Genomic DNA, 20,635 nt, shown 5'->3' on the forward strand with positions numbered 1-20,635 from the left:
AGTTTAAATATCACATAATTACTCTTATATGAGAAACCCAAGATGCAAGTAAAGAGCAAAATAAAGGAACAGAGAGAGAGGTCTTTTGCAGGAGAGGGGAAGGGGTGAATAAGAGAACTGAGATTTGTTGGTACATGCAACAACACCCCATGATGAATGTAATCATGCAATGCAAACAGGTATTACAAAAAGTTAACAGGTTTTTTTTCTTTTCCCAGTCTCAGGTCCTGTAGGTTTAAAAGTAACATTTTGAACTGAATAATCATCTAAACCAGCAGTTACACATTAGCATTATTATTTAGCATAGAAACAGAAAAAGGTACTGAGACTTGATTACTATGCAGCTATTGTAAATATTTTTATTTGTGGAGGTTATGCAAAAATGTGTTTGATACAATGATTAGTTGATACTACAAGGTTTACTACATGGTTACAAGTTTGTAAAAACAAATTAATGGGCCAGGGGTCTAGCTCAGTGGTGTAAGTGCCTGCCAAGCAAGCGTGAGGTTGTGAATTCAATTCCCAGTACCAAAACAACAACAAAAAAAAACCCCAAAATATTAATGCTAGAGAAAAAGACAGTAGTTGCTTTTAGAAAGTAGATAATTTTTCACTTTTCTACATTTTCAAATTTTTATAATGACAAATCATATGAATTGCTGCAAATGTGTTCAGCGAATCAATTCCCAAAGGTGAGAATTAGACTAGGAAATGGGTGGGTGGGGTCTGTTCTCAGTCACTGCAAACCTAGGTAAGGTATTACCTTTGTGGGTATTATATCTCTCTTTAAATAAAATAGACTTAATGGTTTTGTGATTTTACTCTACAGAAAATAAACATTTGAGTACTCAATGTTAAAAAGCTCTATGAGACTCAAAACATAACTTCGTCTGAAAGAAGGGAAAACACTCCAAGAATTCAACTGCATAATTCAAGCAGAAAGAAAATGTCTTTTGTGTTTTTCATCAAACATTTCAAATCACAGAAGGCACACAATTTTGATGGGCTTTCAGATGATTTATTATCATACTGTACATGCAAGTTGCTTTACAAATTTCCCAGTAGCAAGGTATAAGCTTCTTTTGGCTTTGTGACAGTCTGAGTAAATTTACACAAAGTAGCATTGTTCCTTACTAAGGTAAATTCCTACAGTTAGTCTACCAATGTCCACTTTGGCTCATGTCATGAAAACTTTAAGTTCCTGGAAAACATCCTTCCCTTCAAATGAACATAGTTAATCACTGAATTGGATTGTCCAACATGAATCCAAGAAGAAGTGACAGTGAGTCCCCATATTATCTGCCCCAGCTTTGGATAATTCAGAGAGCCAGTGATTGTCACATCTCATCTGTAGTAAGTGAGAACTCTGGTCAGTCACCACAGTGGAAGAGTAAGGTAGTTCAAAAAACAAATGGGCGTGATTTTGATGAATTCTCTACAAATATTCTCTGTATTTACATTTATGGTCAAGGCAGACAATACTTACCTAAAAATATTGTAATATATTTTTGCAGTAAGGAGTCAATAGCACCATTTTGACAAGTTTTAAAAATGAAGTGTTCACAGATATTTTTTCCCCAGTGCTTTTAAATTAGAAGTTGGGAGAGTAACTTTACAATCTTTCTGTAATTTTATATGTTTACTCTGTCCTTTAACTCCTGCTAGCTCTTAATTTTAATGATTTTCAGTCTAATTACTGGATACGTAAGTTTCCTGGATATGGTGATATTCCATAAATTTAATCCACCGTTGCTTTTTGAGGTCCTCGTGACCTTTTAGTCAAGACACCTCTGGACAACCTAGGAATACCGATTTTAAATCTAGGAAAGACTAGAAAAGACATACAAGGTAATGTCACATGAGCCTAAGAACTCCACGTTAGAAGTTTACCTTTCTCAGTACTTGCTGATGTTTTTTGTACCCTAACAATAGCTCTACTTTTTAGCTTCTCTTCCATCACTGAGATGATAGTCATTTTTGCCCTATTTCAGTTGCCCTGTGAAATAACATAGCCATTGATTAATCATAGACATTATCAGAAAGAAGCAAACTTGCAAGACAAAAGTATTTATACTGCAGTCTCATCCTAGTTGGTAATTTTTAAAAGTTTCTTGATGAATGTGAAAATATGGCCTGCAATGACTGATATACAAAGTACATGTAAATTAAGAGAGAGAGCTGAAGAAACAACAGTACAAGATTGATCTTTGGGTGAAGGAGTTCCGATCATTTTAAATTTTGTTGTTTGAGGCTTTGCTTCCTATAAGCTGCCATCTTCAGGGAGATTTCTATTTCAGGTTCTGTGAGAACCTGCCTTTCAGGTCAGATAACTTAAAAGGGTCCAAATAAAGACAACAATAACCTTGATTTGGGCCTCCACTAGCAAAGCTTTAGCAAGCAGATGACTGTCTATATCGAATAACGGAGATTTTAGAAACTTACTCAGATAATCACTTTCATAGTTTACCCCTTTTTGTTAATGAATGCCTGACCAATGCAGTGTTTACTTTCATTACTGGGGCTTTGCTTTCACTAGTGAGTTGCAAAAATTCTTTGATGCATTGGATGATTTGTGCTGTACTTAGAGGCATCCCAGCTTAGAAGGCTATGATGGAAGGCTAGATGCTCTGTGGAAAGGCTATTTCTTTGTCTAACCAAAACGAGAAAGGAGTAAGGAATCTTAATTCATTTTGCACAGGAGTTGAGACTCGGATGCAGACTTGGCAACACTTCCCTGTGGATTTCAGCCTTTCACACCTATAGCTGTTCTTTTATACTTTGCCTTGTGTTTCCTCATTAACCCCTCCACAGCGTTTTCCCTCCACTCTGTCAATGTCCAGGCCAGTCCTCACCCAGACAGGCCCCTTGTTACCTACAATGATTCTCCCCACTCATCAACTTGACCTGTATTTGCATGCAAATTTCCTCAATCATTTTGTACAGAAAGGAGGATTTTCTTCTTCCCATCCTTAGGGGGTTACCCTTGCCTAGATTTAGCACAGGCTGTGTATGTGTACCTGTCTTTCCCTTCTAACTAAAAGTCCACTCTTGGAGGCTAACGCTGTTCATCTCTGACTCCTCCATTGCATGTGTGAGCTTTTCTGTGGAAGTTTACTGGGAAATTAGTTCCTAAAATGGACTAATTTTGAGGAGCTTCAAAATTGGCACATCCTTTCCTTAAAATGTGCTTTTGGTGGAGGCTCAATATTCCCTAAATTATGCTATTTAATTTTGGGGGAAAATACTTATAAACTTTAGTCTACTCATTTCTAAGTACTTAAGTACATTGGTGATTGGTTCAGACTCTGAGCAACCCAGATGGGCTGGTGAGGATGTAGATTTTTAATCTACATTTTCATCTTTTCCTACCTGATTCTAGTATAAAATAAATCAGGTTAAAGAGAGGCAATTATGAGATGACAGTTTTCCATTTATGGTCACAATCGCATGTTTTACAAAACAGATTAAGTATTATCCATGTTTCCTTTCTATCAATGTATCAGTGATGAAAAACTGGTTGGTGACTCATAGCTTTCTTTTTTCTGAGTTCTATAATATATCTCAATGGCTATATGATATTACTGCAGTAGTTTAAAGAAAAGAATATTTTACTTAAGAGTCATCATACAGTTTTACTTATTCCTAATAAAATCCTGATAGTTGGTTTTCTATTTAACATTTCATTTACAAATTTTTGGCTACACATATTGAAAATTCAACTAAAACATAAGAATCACAAATGCTGAATTTGCAGTATCTGGGTCACCTGCTTCCCTGAAGGCAGGTATTTTGGAATGAGTAATTTCTCTGTGACAGAAATAAACTAAGAAAAGGTCCTTCTTGGGTTTCTAAATATGTAAGAAAAGTAGATGAAAGCATTTGCTCTTTTTAGCAAGAATGTCCTTTGGAAAAAAAATGAAATATAGAACACTCAGAGAATCATGGGGGTTAGGGAGTACTTTTCTTACATAAAAGAATTGGCTGTTTCTCTATTTCCTAAGTTATTGATGAGCAAGTCATTGGCCTATGGAATACATGATAAAGCATATTATTTCCTAAAAAGTATTAATAAAAGTCCAATTGATCCAAAATACTTCGGACCATTCTGAGACAGGCATAACCAAAGGACTGTTATTTCTTAGCTTACTAAGCAGCAGCTTCAGATTTAAATGCTGCCAAATGCTACTGTATTGTGTCATTTATATGATTTTAAAATATAAAGATCAAATTTCTAAAACATTCAAAATGCCAGAAATCTTACTTTCCTCTCTCAACCAACTCAATTTGTGCCCTAAATTTCCTTTTTTCACAAATGCTACAATTGTGAATTTTTAGTTCTGCCATGAAATTTCTCTCATGTCTTCAGTACAATTATTGTTGTGAGAGCTCTACAGTATGAGACAAAAATCACCTAAATTTCATCAGAGGCAATGGAAAAAAGAACCTTAGACAAAGGGAAAAACAAAACCCTGTATTGTGGAAATAATGTAGTTCTAGAGGTTACCAAGAAAAGATGGAGTGCCATGAAAAACTGGCATAATTTTTTTTTTTTTTTTCTGTGAAGGGCTAAATAAACATTTTAGGTGTTGTGGCTTCCTACAATCGATACTGAAAGTTACTCCTCTTTTCCCTGGCAAACTGAAGACATAAATAAGTTTGTTAGTGGATGTTCCAATGAAAATAGTTCTGTGAACTATTATTTGCCTCGCTCTTAAAAACTGTCCTACAGAGATGTAACTTTAGTTCTTTGGTGAATTATGTGAGAATTAGTTTTTTAAAAATGCATGTTTTATATGTACATATCAAAACCCAATGATAAATGATTGGTACTCAAGCAAAAACGAATGCTAACATTTGGCCCTTTTGTGTGTATCCTTAGGTAACTGGGCATAAAGACCTACTAAATCACCTGTTCCCACTCACTGAACTCACCAGACACTTTAAAATCTTGAGGGAAGCATCAACATTTATGAAATATGGAATAAAGCTTTACTATGATGACATTTTGATCTAACTACCTGATAAATGGACATGTTAGAACCTTCTTTTGATTTATAGATGGCCGTGAAAATAATACTGAGATGAAGGGTGCTATGAATAGAAAATATTAATAAATCATGAATATACTGTTTTGTAATCTGTGCTACTGTTAGCTGTATTGTGGGCATATAAAATAGATCAGGTGAAAGGCAGGACAATTATGAGTTGACAGTTTTCAATTTATGGTTTTACTGAATTTCACCCTTCACAAAACAGATTATTATCCATATATCAAGTAAAGGGCAAAGAAAAAACCTAGAAAATTTTTGCTCTTCACACTGATTTTCAGAACAACTTTCATAAACTCTAATGTAATGGCTACTGTATTTGAGTAGCTTGAAAGAACCCTTTATGTGGAAAATAAAGATTATTCAATCTGATTGAAGATTAAGTATTTGTCATTTTCACAAATCACAGCTAAGATCCTTTTGTCTACAAATATTTTATATTTATTGGTTTTCCAGGTCAATCTTCAAAATGCACTGAAAACAACTATTTATAAGTGTAACATGATTGTGCAGTTTCTGTTTAGAGTTTTAAATTAAATTCTGGGGGCTGGGGATTTAGCTCAGCGGCATAAGCATAAGCGCCTGCCTTGCAAGTGCGCAGTTGTGAGTTCAATTCCCGGTACAAACAAAACAAAACAAAAAAACAACTAAATTCTGGTCTAGTAAGGATCCCATGTTTCTCCTGCTAGTCTGAGATGCTCCTGCCAAGGATTTAGAAGACCTTCACTAACCTCAGGATATAGGGATGAACTGAAATCTCAGTTAGGGACAAGTGGTAGCAAATCAAGACAAGGAAAAAGCAAATAATTTGTGGAATCTGTTTTGTATTATTGCCAGTGGGAATACACCAATGTTCAAACAGATCACCTACAATCTTTTTGTTGGAACATGGGAAGAACTTTCCCTACTTTGCTAATTTCAGCTCAGCCAGGTTGGATGCTTGGAATCTTCTCTACAGCGGTGTCTGACTGTTGTGAATTTATCAGATGTTCTGCCTTCACGAGGAGGCTTCTATCTTACCCTCTCTGGGCCAGATGACAGCGAGCAGACTGAGATCTGACAGGATGCTAAAGTCATGCAATCTGTCAAAAGCTAGAACTGAACCCTGAATGTATCAGGGTATTTAAGAGACGTTAAAAAACATATTTTAGAAAATTATTGTGTACATTTCTGTTTATTATGTGGTATGAGCATTATAATCAGTATTGAAATTACATGTGCATAGAGTTTTTAAAAAACCATTGCAGACACGCAGGCTAATCATTAAGTAGTATTCAACTGGTTAATGCTCAAATGTTGTTAATGACCAGGAACATATTAGTAATAAATACTGAAGAAATTAGAGTATGTCCTAATAGGCAGTAATTACAAAGATATTACAAAATCTATTAAATAGATGTCTGGAAACTTTACATCATCTTAAGTGGAACTATATAACCAGACTGAATACTTTGCAATGACAAGTAAATTACACAATTTACTTGTGTAAATTACACAAGCATTGTAATTATGTAATTGATTCTGCTCTGTGTATATGTCAATTATATATGGAGTCAAACTTTAGTAATAAGCTGGTGCTAATTCAATGTTTATCTCATTTTGTGTGTGTGTGTGTGTGTGTGTGTGTGTGTGTGTGTTGTTTTGTTGTTTTTCAAGGACAATCCTAAACAAGAAAAAATGATTTACCAACTATATTCTTTGTCTTTTCTGGCATTTACCTTTCTTTTTCCAATCAGAAACACAACCAGTGGCTTCTGTACAATAAAAACTGAATTATAAAACAAAATGTCTCCTTTTAAGTTATCAGCTTGTAGGCAAACCACAATTAATTACCTTGCATGTGAAACTGGAAATAGGCATTGCTAAATATTCTAAATTACAGAATATGCTAAAATACCATGTAATTGAGGTCACAGTAAAGGCAAACTATTATTTTTGCCATCAAAAATGACTATAGAATTTTGATTATTCTAAAATCAGTATGTAAAAAAATTCCAAAAATCTATTTTTAAATTCATGTATAATGGCAGTGTTGATTAAACCTTTCTAAGGAAATCTAGGGCTTGCCAGCCAGTGGTTACATTCTTATTCTGGAGGTAACTGATGTAGCATCACTATCATCATACAATCTTCATCAGGCACATTTGTATGTTTCAGTAATTTCTAGATAGAGATGGTGTCCCATTAGTCCAGGAATAAAAGTCTGGATCCTGTTAAATTCTATTTCAAAGGGTGGTTGGCCCATAGTAGATTTTAGTAAGTGAGCGTGTTATTGACTTTATGGGTACACTCAGGAGACTTTAAGCTGTAGTCAGTATTTGAGGGCTCAAAAAGGGGTTAGAGGGACGGTAGTCACAGATAATTCACTAGTCCAGGAAGATGACCTTCTCTGAAGTCCTGCTGGAAACATCTCTGAGGCATATAAATGGGCAGTAGTAGCCAATAGTTTTTATTTCCTTTCATTCTATAATATTCCTGAAACATTTTGTTGGTCTCTCACCAACTCTTTAATATGGAAAACTGAAGCAGCGCAGATCTAAGCATTGAAATTCAAATGTCACTTTGTTTAAAAGATACCCTAGACCTGTGCTGTCTGATACAGAAGCCACCAGCTGCATGTGGCTACTGACTAATGAATGTACCAAAAGTATTACACATATTCCTAAGTTTGAAAACTTAGTATAAAAATAATTCAAAACATCTCAATTTTTAATACTGACTTTGTATTTGTAATCATAATCTGGATATCTTGCATTAAACATACCATAGTTAATTTAAGCTTTTTAATTTTTACTATGTGGTTGACAATTTAAAATTGTATATTAGACTTGAATTATACTAGGCAACACTCATTCCAGACAATAACTTCTACAACACCATCTTATTTTAATTTCAACACTTTTTTGGTCCCTAGCACACATAAGCTCTTAACTGTGTGAGAAAAGCTAGTGAAATTAAAACCAAATATTTATAATGGGGAAAATAATACAAAATAAACTTTCATAGTAAAAAAAAATCAAGTTTATGCAGTGTATCTGAGCTTCTTAAAATATAAACCAGTATTATTAATGCAATAATTGTCAGCTTTAAAATGCAAAATGTAATTTTTTTGCTGAAATTTTAAATATTCTCTTGCTTTGTGACTTCATTACTAATTAGGAACAGTGTTATGAAGTTTTTTCAGATTGTCTATCCTTACTTAGGTAAGTAATCTTTGAGATAGATAATATTTCCAGGTTTTAATAAGTAATGGCTGTTCTTTCAAAAATGGCAACGTAATTATCCTAACAAAATATATTTCTAATGCCTATCACCATGTACTAAAGTTTAAATCAGTCAAAGATCTAAATATTAAAATAGAAACACTAAATCTGTTGGAAGACAACATAGGTAAAAATCTTGAAGACATAGGGGTAAGCAGAGAATTCATGAACAAGAATCAAACAGCACAGGAAATACTTGCCAGAACAAATAACTGGGATCACGTCTTATTAAAGTGTTTCTGTGTGTCTAAAGTAGTCTTCAGCATACAGAAAAGAAAATCCACATATTGGGAAAAAATCTTAGTGAACTGTCCCTCAGACAAAGGTCTTCTGTCTAGAACATATAAAGAATTTAAAAAATTAGACCCCCGAAATTCAAAGACCCAATCCAAAAATAGGCATCTGAGATGAACACACAGTTCTCAGATGAAGAAATAGAAATGGCAAATAAGTACATGAAAAAATGTTCATCATCATTAGTCATCAGAGAAATGCAAATTAAAACCACTGAGGTTCCATCTCACTCCCAAAAAGAATGGCCAGGATCAAGAAAACTACCAACAACAAATGATGAAGAGGGAAAGGAACTCTTCTGCACTGTTGGTGGGAGTATAGACTGGTGCAACCACTGTGGAGGTCAGTCTGGAGATTCCTCAAAAAGCTGAGATTGGAAGTCCCATTTGACCCAGCTATTCCACTTCTAGGCATATTCCCAGAAGAACTGAAAACATCATATCACAGTGATATATGTGCACCCATGTTTTGAGCAGCACAATTTTTAATAGCCAGATCTTGGAAACAACCTAAGTGTCCATCACTGAGGAATCAGTCAAAAAGGTAAGGTATTTTATACAATGGCGTACTACTCAGCTATAAAGAATGATCACATGGAGATATTTATAAATAAGTGGATGCAACTTGAGACATACTTATAAGCAAAATAAATCAAACTCACATGTATAAATACCATATAGTCTCCCTAGTATAAGAAATGGTAAGAGTACATATGATTTTATGGTAATCATGATTCTCCATTACACTGCTGTGAAGCCTTATGTTTTCATTCATTAGTTGAAATGGTTTTATTCTGTTTTGATTTTATTATGTGTGATGGTATGAACAGCTACTTTGAAGAAAACAAGACATTGTGGCAGCCATTGCTGATTTAGTATCATCTTGCTTTGAAGTCCTACCATGCTTTTGTTCTTCTATTTCCATTGGTTCTATCATGTTGTATCTTATTGGATTTTAATGTGTGATAGTATAAACAAATTTTTTATGGAAGATGAGATATTATAGTAGCCATTGTTCATTTTCTGTTATTTGGTTCTGAATACCCTGTAATACTTTCATGCCCTTAATGGTTTTATACAATTTTGTTATGTTTGATATTATTGTGTGTGAAGGTATGCTCAACTAATTTCAAAGAAAGTGACAATATGCTAGCTACTGTTAATATCCAGTTGTTTTGTTGTGAAGTGCTATGTTTCTTATATTGTTCCGTTCTGATCTGTTTTGTTCTGTCCTCTTTCATTTTATTCTTTTTAAAATAAAAAAGATATTTCTATAAAGATGTGAATTTGATAGAAATGGTTACCTTAATAAAAATTTGATGTGTTTCCAATTGAATAGACTACATTAGCATGTAGGCATTATCAGGACATAATCTTTTACAGAGTCAAAATTAAAACTCCCATTGACTGATAGTGCAGTTTATAGGAATTACCATTCACAATCTTGAGTACTTACAAACAAATGGTCCCATGCCATCATTTAAGTGAGTAAATGCTGAACTACACACTGTCTGTGGCATTTGTAACGCTGGCCCTATAGTCCACAGGGCCAACCAATAAGGTCAGTCCCAGGGTTGGAATGAAGCCACATCTGTGCTTGGAACAAGATGTGGTAGGCTTGGAGTGATAATGGGTTCTGGTCTTCCACTAAATGCTGCTCTTCAACAAAGCCCTTTTTCCTTTTTTCATTGCTGTATGGGATACTTACTGTGTACATATATCTATTAAGTTTCCGGAGGAAAATTATACCAGGAAATTGCTCTTCTTAAAGGGAAATTGTAATGCTTAAAAAGAAATTTTTAAAGCTTAAAACTAGTCATTTATAACAGCCAAAAGAAAGAATTCTGAAAAAAAGAAAAAGAAAAGAGCATAAGCACTACTAATTAATAAAAGAGAATCAAAAAAATCAATCATCTGAGGTCAGATGATGACTTAAGGCATTTCCCCGCATGTCAGTGACATGACAGCCTGAATCATGGGATACAAGCTGGCCTACCTTGTTTCCTTCTGATGAGAATTCGTGCCCAGAAAGCAGAACGTGTGTATAGTGAGATCGAATGGTCTCCAAAAGTCACAGATTTAATTTTATTTTCCAAATTTAATTATTTTAAGAAAGAGTGAAAATAGTTTAAAATATGTTTATTTCATGAGGATTTTATAATCTGGTCATTTTTGCTGTCTTCATTTTGGACTTTAAAAATAATCCTTTTTTTAAAGTGAAAAACTCGACCAAAATGTCATACATAATTATTTTGAAAAAATTTTTTTCAGCTTGAACTAGAAATAAATTTGGATGTTTGGTTTTAATTTAATTTCTATGAAGGCAAAATCTTTCTATGGAAGTTGAGAAATATTTATTATGGAAACATCATAGTAATACATTAGGTCTTAATATTCTAGGTTTTTAACAATCTGACTTAAAATCATTGTGTTTTTCTTTTTGCTTTTTAAAGTAAATACATAATTACACTGTGCTAAATTTCTTGACATGGAAAATTTCAAAACTACCTTGCAAAATGTGGCCACTTCCATTTCAAGTGTGAGGAAAAAGATACACTAGCTTTTCATAGTTATTTTTAAAATCATAAATAATCATCAAAATGAGAGGAAAAGCTTTTGTCAACAATAATGTTTCTTTACAATAATGCACAATCTGATGATGGAACATGTTATTCTCACTCTATTCAGATATGTTGGCACCAATCTGTAAAACAGATTTTTAAAAAAATATTTAAAGCTTGTCATTTGTAGTTAATTCACAAAAATGTTATTATGTATAACATTGTGCACATTTACAAATAAATATAATTACTGCTAACATTGAAAAGGAATCAATCTTATCTTTGTTCGTTAAAGTCCCATTTTTATCTCTTTTTCTTCCCTAAATATCTTCATTCTTTATCCTATGCTTTATACATACGGTTATCTTAGTAGTTTGCGGGGAAAGGGGAGAATGAATCTCAGCATGAATTTGTAAAATTTGGTAGAATTTGGTAGAATTTTTGTGGGAGAACATTTTGATGGTTATTTCATATATAAGAAAGAATAAAACAGAAAGGCATTTTCTACATAAGCTTTCAGGGCATATGGATGCATGTCCCTTATAAATATTTCTTATTTCATTTTAAATGAAATTTTTGTGCATAACTGTCACCTACCACCATCCCCTTATAAACAATTCGAACACATTAATGATGACAAGCAAATAAACAGTGGGGAAGTCAAGAGAACATGTCTTGTAGCACTACCTGATAAAACTGCTTTATACCCAGGGGATATAGGATGGCTTGATTTTCAAAGAAAAACCAATTTGCTATTATTTCAAATGTGTGCCACTGATTGCTGAAAAAAATGTATGTTTTTAAGTGTTGTATTACTTGCAATGTCAATTTAACTCATTGGTATTAGGTATCCATTACATGCCATAGAAAACACAATTATTTTTATAAAGCAGTCACATGCATTGATGTAGGGTTACCAACTGGCATATATGTATTTTTTTTTGCACCTCAAAAACAGAATCACAATAGTGCTTATCATGCTTCCACACCTTCTTTGCTGAAAGACAGTACATACAATGCTGGAGTTGGGCCTCACGATCTGAAGAAAGCAAACTTAGTACTCTGGCAGGACCACATCTTGCTGTGAAAGCCCAGCTGCCACATCAGGGATGTCTTCTTCTTTGGGGTCTGCCGCTTCCTCCACTGGCTTCAGCTTCTCCACCTGGCCCTTCTCTGTGGTCAGGTCAGCCACCTCTATTCCATCATTCAGTGCCTCCGGCTCTATTTGGGGGGCCTCTTCAGCATTTGTATCTCCATCTTTCACCTCCTCCATCAGCTCAGCTTCTGTGCTCTCAGTGATCATGTGGGCCGCCTCTCCTTGAATGTTCTCCTCTTGCGGAATAGGTTTGATGTGCTCATTGCACTCTTGGGCTGGTGATGGTTCTCCAGCAGACTTGTGACTCTCTTGAATGCTGCTATGACTGCTGCTGGCACTTCCCAGTCGGGAGGAGGCCACGACTGCCTTCACTGCTGCCTGATTGGGGAAAGAAAGATTCTAGGGTCACCTCCACTCAAAATCTCAAATCAGAGGTCACCCTCTACTTTGTCTTTTGTAGGTCTGTGTTCACTATGTCAAAGTACATTATTCCAGGATTGAGTGGTGGATGAAAACTTATTTGGAGAATGAACAGAAAAACTTCTTTAATTCCAAATTAGGAGTATTTAATCATCTAGATACCTGAAAATCTGAGTAAATGTTTTACCCAAACACTTTAGACGTTTCCCAAAGTATCTGTTTCATGGAACATTAGTTCCATGAATTTCAGCAGGCATAAATTCCTATGGTCAAATGAGCATGAAAAATCCTAGGTTAAACCACCATTATTTAATGCAGGGTCTTTAAATTAATCTGATCGAAGACCTTTTTAGGTTTATCTGTATCACGTGTGAAAAGAAATGGCTAACTAGGTCCCTACTATTGACCCCTATCCAACCTCTGAAATCCATGGTTCTTACAAAGCTAATCCTGAATACTATTCTGTCACAGAAAAACACCTAATCTTTATTTTATATATACACTATGAAATACACAGACAGTGGACCTCATTTTACAAACTTAATTTGCTTTATGATTTTGGGGAAGACGGTTGTGTTTGTGTTTGTGTAGGGAAGATGGCCATGGTTGTGTTTATCATCTGACGCAGAGTTAGCAAACCGGTATTTGTGAACCAAGGTATTACTCAATGCTGTTGAATAATTTTCTGTATGCACTTAAATTATTTAAATTTTCTCAAGTATAGTACATATATACAATAAAATATAGTCTTAAAATTGTCTCATAAGTTTTTTTTTTTTTTTTTTTTTTTTTGTCTTTTTCCTTTTTATCGGTACCGGGGATCGAACTCACGACTGCCTGCTTTCAAGGCAGGCGCTTATGCCGCTGAGCTAAACCCCCAGCCCCCTGTCTCATAAGTTTTACATATTCAGAAAGAAAACAACTCTTTGAATAAAGTTTCTTGAACAATTCTGCTTAAGGAGTTTAAACTTAATTAAATGACAAGCAGCAACAGTATATTTGGTGGGTGAATCTCAAACTACACTTCGTATATTACTAATGAATTTTATGAGGATAACAAAACTGTAAGTGGCTTTATGTTACACTGTTAATATTTCAAAGCAAGATTTTCTCCCTGATGTCACTGAAAAAGAATAATAGTACCAGACAAAGAGAAAAAAAAACTTTTAAATAACACAAAATATATTATCTTACCTTAAGCTTTCGCCGAGCATTGAATTCTTGAAGCTTCTTTTGAGCAGTATCCATGTGTACGAAGTTAGCTGCTTTACCTGTCACCCACGGGTGCTGGAGAGCTTGAAAGGTAGTCAGTCGTTTCTTAGGATCCAAAACGATTAATTTTCTGACCTGAAATAATAAACAATAACAGATTTAGGGAAACTTTTTTGGTGACCTGGACTTGCGCTCAGCTTGTGAACTTGTAGATCTTCTACTTTCCAAGCAATAGTAGTGAAGACAAAATTTTTTTAAAAGTGTTTAAGCTTCATATCACTGTGAATAGAACTAGCTTAAACACAGCAGTAACTGAGGAACACAAGACAATAGTGTCACCACCTGAGACTCCAAACTGGCAGATTTCTAACAGAACTCAAAGAAATAGGTCCTACCTTGCCTGTGGACTAGATGCTCTGTGAGGGAAGATTCCAGCATCTGAATAATTCTAGCCTGTACCTCACAATCACCTAGAATTCAGAACTTGAACTACAACTCCATGGTAACAGAATCACTCTGTTGCATCATTGCTTCTGTGAGGATTATATGGTAACCAAAAAGAATAAGACCAGAGCTGTGGTTAAAGTCTTGTTGCAATCATGGAAAAGAAGTCAGTGGCACTGGGGTTTGAGTTGATTAAAGCAATAAATCTGACCAAAGGCAACCTATTCTGCAAAGTTACTCTGGTTTCTAAGGATGAGCAGAAAATAAACTGCAAGAAAGATCAACAAATAAAAGAATTCTCAGCCCTGGGCTCAGAGGAGTAACCTGGTATTTGGAGTCAGGAGGTGTGCTCAAGCTTGGTTAGGTCTCTGCTTTTGTGATCTAGACATAGTCACGAATGAATTGCTTGCCCATAGCCATTCCACTAGTGTCCATTTTCTGACATGATTGAATCTCATTTCCACCTTCATTGCTTTGTAAATGCGCATTTATTTGTATATACATTTTTTAAAAAAACTCATGTAACCCTTTAGTTTTAGAGTTTTGAACTATTAGTGTAATTTACCAGGAAGGATAGAAGTGAGCTCAGAGAAAGATTTTGCTGTCTCCTTAGTTGGTGGAGTTTGTATTTAAACTCAGGTCTGCATTATGTCAGAACCTATCTTTAAAATGAGGGAAAGACTCATCTTTACAGTAAGGGAAAGGCTAGATGACTTCTGAGATGCTCCTTAATATTCGATGATTCCAAAGGCATAGTTGGTTTTTCTCTAGAGAACTAATACTAAATATTTCTATCACACTTTACAGTGGCTCCCTCTCCAGAGAGTTTCCTCAATGCAAATGAACTTCAATGTCAGCTTAAATGAGAAGCAAGATAAATAAAACAAAATGTGCTGTTAGCAAAGTGGAGTTTGTTTATAATGCCAATAACAGCACTCATGTTACTGAAGGATATTTTAATAAGTTTAATTGAAAGTTCACCAACAACACTGTTCATCTGATATAACAAGCGATGTTAAAACAAAATTTTGTGTGAATTGTGTTCTGATTCACCTAAGATAACTTTCTTCATAATCAGGGCTCTATGGTGCATGTTATAGTTTATTAATACTATAGTAATTGTAATTTGTTATAATAAACTAGCAATGAATCAAAACACTTACTTCCATTGTCTATAAAAATGCATCGATATTTATTATTAAAATTGCCTCAAAAAGAAATATGCTGCAATAGAGGAATATTTTTAAAGACAGCATTTTAAAAATGAATTTAACTCATTTTATTTTATTTTGTTTGGTTACACTTACCAAGTCCTTGGCATTTAGAGATACTTCATCCCACCAGGGGGAGATAAAGTAATATTCACAGTTCAGAATTCTCCTGAACATGAACTGATCACCTCTTTCATCATAGAATGGTTCAAACCCACAAAGTCTACAGGGAAAAAAATAGAGAATAAAGAGAATGAATAGTACATTTCATTAGATCTCTGTAGAAATTCACGACTTTGTCACAGCCTTCTGTTATGAGCTGAAGTCTACTGAGTACAAGTATGTATTGCCTTTTATAATTCACTGTGGAATGTGGTAGTATAAAAACACAATCATATCTCCAGAATGTAAGAATAGTGAAATAAAATTTCTACAAAAAGGCTATACTTAGGACATGAAAGCTGTATTTAGGACATGAAAGAACAGCAGTGACTGTAACTAACATTAATGTGGGCATCACACTAAAAATTTCTAGTGAGAACTAAGAAGGCAGACTGATTAGAGCTTCAATTTAGTATAAAATGCAAGTGTTACAATTGAGAGTAAGAGGTTAAAAGTGGGGGGAAAGAGTTTTTACATTTTATTCATTCCCATTCTCTAAATTTCTCCATAGACGTGAGTAGAGTATGACATCTACCCTCTTTCGGTATGGATTTCAGAATAAAGTAAGATAGGGGCTAAAATTATTAACAGAGAATGGCCTTAAAAATGCTTTAAATCACTGAGCAGATGCAGCCAGCAGAAACAACCTAAATTTTTTTCTTCCTTGTATATGATCTTCACTGTTGTGCATCCTAAAGACATTCCATTATATTCACTGTTACGGTTTGAATTTGAAATGTCTCCCAAATGCTTTTGTCTTGAAGGCTTGCTCTCCAAAATAGCAATGTTCAGAAGTGATGCTTTTTGGGAAGTGACTGGGTCGTGAGGACTCTGACCTCATCAATGCCTAATCCCCTGGTGGGTCAACAGTTTGAAAGCCTATTGCAAAGCGACTGGCAACTCAAGACATGGGATCTAGTTGAAACAAGTGGGTGCTTGGGGGCTATATATCTCTGTCTCTCTCTGTCTCTGTCTGTCTCTCTCTCCTAGTCTCTCAGTCTTCCATGAAGTATGCCACCGTACTTTCCCTGCCATGATGTTCTGCCCCTTCACAGAATTCAGAAATAATGGCTTTATCTGGTCATGGACCGACACATCTGAACTCTGAGGCAAAAGAAATATTCACTCTTTTAAGGTGTTTCTCTCAGATATTTTGTCACAGTGACAGAAAGCTAACACGTTCATATTCATTTTGCCTTACAAGGGCAGCATGAAAATGAATGGGGAGCCTGTAATTCCAGCACGTGAGAGGTTGAGACAGGAGGATCATTGCAAATTCGAGACCAGCCTGGGTTACTGTGAACTCAAGGCCCGCTTGAACTGCATAGGGAGACCCTGTCTCAGAAAGACAAAAAGAAAAAAAAAAAAAAAAAGGATGAAAAAAAAACAAGGCGAGGGGGTTGAAAAAGAAAAAAGGGGGGGGGGTTGAGAAAAGGAACAGGGGCCATCAGAGAGAGGGAGGGGAAAGGCGGGAGAGAAAAGGGAGTTCCTGGTCTAGGATTGTCAACCCTCCTCTGTTTAAAGATGGGTAGAGGTTGGGAAATTCCTACTGACCAAAAGTAAACTGTGAAAATCATGGGCAAAACAGTAAGTTTAAAGATGTCAGACTCTTGCCTCAAGCTGGCCAGTTTGGTACAGAGCATGAGAATTTCAAGTGGATCTTAAAGTGGTGGGCTTCTTACAAAGAATAGTGCTGTATCCATTTGCTCACAGAATGTCTCACTGGGAGAGGCCTTGTCTCTTCCAAATATTCTTGAGCCAACCAGAAAAATGCAACGTTTGGGAACAGTAAGGCCTAAACTTACACATTCTCCGATTTACTGCATCAGTCTGCACAGGTAGGTCAGGAGCAGGATTTTGACTATGACAACACTCTAATCTCAAAGTTTCAGACCTCAGAACTGTGACAAAGTAACTATCTTTTGGTTAAGCCACCCAGTCCATGCATTTTCTTATGGCAGACAAGCCAAGCAAGACTAATATACTTACTTTCAAACCCCCTAAAATTTCTCTACAAATTTGCAAAGTGTGAGTTCCAAAACTAATTGTATCACCTCCTAAATACTAAACAAATGTATTTATTTTGGGTTAAACTTCTGAACTCATTAATATCTTGCTTTTTAGATTTTCTATAGTGATCTTCTCTTCCAGCCACTCTTCTGTTTGGATTATGATTTCCCTTATAATCATCTGCAATTTCATCACCACTTTGGTGAATCTCTTGAAACTAATTTTTTATTAGGCAGCAGTTTAGTAATGAAGTTGGAGATACCAAAGAATGAAATATTTAGCTCATTTTTTTCTCAGAGAAATTTGTGTAGGGTATTAAACCCAAGGCTCTTGAGAACCTAACAGATAGGAAACAAAATTGATACCTAAAACGGATGTAAATTTTTAAAAAATGTGTTGGTTTAATATTGTATAAGAAATAAATATCCATTTACTTTCTTAAAAGAACTAATAGTTTAGTTATTTTAGACGATATCAAAAGAAAATAAGAAAAAGTGTAACAGGTGCATTTGAGTTTCACATTCATTATGATCATCAAATAATTATTTCCCAAATCTCTTATATACTGTATAGCAAAATAAGACAGAGAAAAGCCCTGAACAGAAATTCTGGTCCCAAGAGAATTATAAAATGTAAAGAAATACTTATTGTGAGAAACTTGTGTCATTAACTACATTTTGTACGACTAGAAAAGCACAAAAAGTTAAACAGCAATCTTGATTCTGATGAGAATTTTGAGTATCTAGAAGATGTCATGCAATGGCAAGCAGTTTGCATAGACTGTTTTTCGTCACTCACAAGATGTAGGTGATTATTCCCAAAGACCACATGTCCACCTCAGGTCCATAGGCACAGCCTCTGAGAATTTCGGGTGCTGCAGAAACAGTGAAAATTGGGTTAAACTGGAATTTATATTCAACATTGATACTTTAATAACGAGCAATGAGGAAGAAATGAATTCATCATGAAAACTATAGATCGCCTTCAAAATTAATCTTCTCTTTCTACACCACAGTATGAAACTACAGGGTTTGTTTGTTTTTTTACTTTTATTTTAGTCAGATTACCAGTCTATATGTGGGGTATATAAAAGTAATGTTATTAATTCGTAAGATTCCACATTACAAGATCTGATATTGCTCAAGTCAGAGGTATATCTCTGCTGCAGAAGACCACTTACTTCAAAGGAAAAGTGAAAGCTTGTTACAATAAGGGGAAGAAAGTGTAATTATGCTGCACGAGATCTAAAAGAGCTTGGAGCAGGGGACGTCCAGGGAACGTCTGTGCCTAATTGTATGCAGGGTAAGGATGAGGGCAGACGGTGGAGAAGAGGGACAATCTCTGGTACTGTGAAGATGGGAGCAGAAGTCCAAAGCTGCCCTGTCACAGGCACTGAGTCCGAGTGTCATATGGAAGTCTCCAGAGAGACGCTGGCCTCGGTAGGCTGAGAATCAAACTGAGAAACAGGAACTTCTCTGTGTACCCCAAGGCTGCTTACAGTTCTGTCTACTGTCATAAAATGAAAGGCCTTCCCCAGAAATGGCCCCTGAGTGGAGAAGAATGTGCTATTTTATATTCTTACTAATTTGGAGCTGTGAAAATGAGTCTGATAGTTTGCACTGAGGACTGGAGGACTATTATTGGCTTTTTTAACAAAGGAAGAGAAAGCAGATAAGGGCTCTGGATTGATAACACAGCCTGTGGCCCACCGGAAAGTCTTCTGTTCCGAACAAGTGCTGGGGCAGGAGTTTAGCTTAGTGGCACAGCACCTGCCTGGCCTGAGGTCCCGAGTTGGATTCCCAGTACCAAACAAACAAAGTGTTTTAGGTGCCTGGGCACTCCCTGAGGATAAAGATGCTTTATATATGCCAAGAGTTCTTTGGGAGAAGTGCTGAGGGCCAGAACCACATTCTTTCTCCAGGGTAGAGGTTGGAGAACAAATGAACTAGGTTCTTTGTTTATATGGCCTGGAAACTACTTAGTGTTGACTGTCAATGTGAGTTCTGGAAGGAGACTGTCCTATAGGGCCTGATTTACCAGAAGGATTATTGTGGAGTTTTCATTGGCTCCTTTCGCTTATATTCTCTACACCATTCTTTTTCAATTTGGATTTTCTCTTCCCCATAGATACTGCGTTACACGAAATATAGGGGAAATCTCTATCTGACAGAACATACCTTTGAGCCCCAATACCCCCCACAGTGAACCCCCACAGCAGATGCTTTATCACAGTGCAAAGGGAGCTCAGATGAGGCTGCCACTGCCAAGGTGCTCCCGCCACCATCTCTGTCTCTGGGAGCTGTTCCAGACAGCGAGCTGAACGCACTCATATTCAGCATGAGAGTTCAGGATGCATTAGTTCTTCCTCGCTCTGCTCTTCACATCAGTGATTCTTATCTCTTATCAGAAATGTTATCAAAATTCAAGCTGACATTTAATCATAAATACAGAAATATACAGAGAAGAGACTTTTACACTTACGGAATCCAGGCTTTCTATCTTTCAAATCTAAGTGAACTGGATTAGATGATTTCTGAGTTTACTTTGAGTTTTAAACTACCACCCACTGTGATATTCATACAGAATTACTGACCACGCAAGCAAGTAGAGGGGATAAGTACAAGCATTCAAACTTGCAGAACCTGCCACATTTCCCATTTATTCTGCCAAAACTAAGAAAACTATGACAAGTAAAATCAATAGATTTATTTACTCATTAAATAATGAAACATTTACTAATCACCTGCTATATAATGGGCACTGTGTAGAGGGCTGTTGAGGGTATCATGGAGAGATAAAGAGAGCAAGTTTCTGTCATCATGGAGCTTAAAGATTAGTTGGAGAGGTGTGCTAGTGCCTTTCCTGTCACTAGGACAGAATGTCAGACACTAGCATGTGAAGAAATTTATTTGGCT

The 20,635-nt window shown here is 35.7% G+C and overlaps 1 protein-coding gene across 2 annotated transcripts in view; it reads right to left on the reverse strand.

Moving 5' to 3' along the window:
* Window positions 1-996: 996 nt before the first annotated feature.
* Camk4 (calcium/calmodulin dependent protein kinase IV) overlaps window positions 997-20,635 on the reverse strand; it is a 218,428-nt gene continuing 198,789 nt past the window's right edge. For both annotated transcript variants that reach the window (XM_063245466.1, XM_063245465.1), the window contains 4 exons: window positions 18,519-18,594; window positions 15,645-15,771; window positions 13,876-14,028; window positions 997-12,639 (listed from right to left, as the gene is read on the reverse strand). In XM_063245466.1, coding sequence (XP_063101536.1) covers window positions 12,220-12,639; window positions 13,876-14,028; window positions 15,645-15,771; window positions 18,519-18,594 — 776 coding nt within the window. In that variant the 3' untranslated portion in view covers window positions 997-12,219. The remainder of the gene's footprint in view (window positions 12,640-13,875; window positions 14,029-15,644; window positions 15,772-18,518; window positions 18,595-20,635) is intronic.

Source organism: Cavia porcellus, unplaced genomic scaffold (genome assembly GCF_034190915.1).
Source record: "Cavia porcellus strain 051 isolate PalLab524CR breed Dunkin Hartley unplaced genomic scaffold, mCavPor4.1 scaffold_2, whole genome shotgun sequence".
NCBI lineage: Eukaryota > Metazoa > Chordata > Mammalia > Rodentia > Caviidae > Cavia > Cavia porcellus.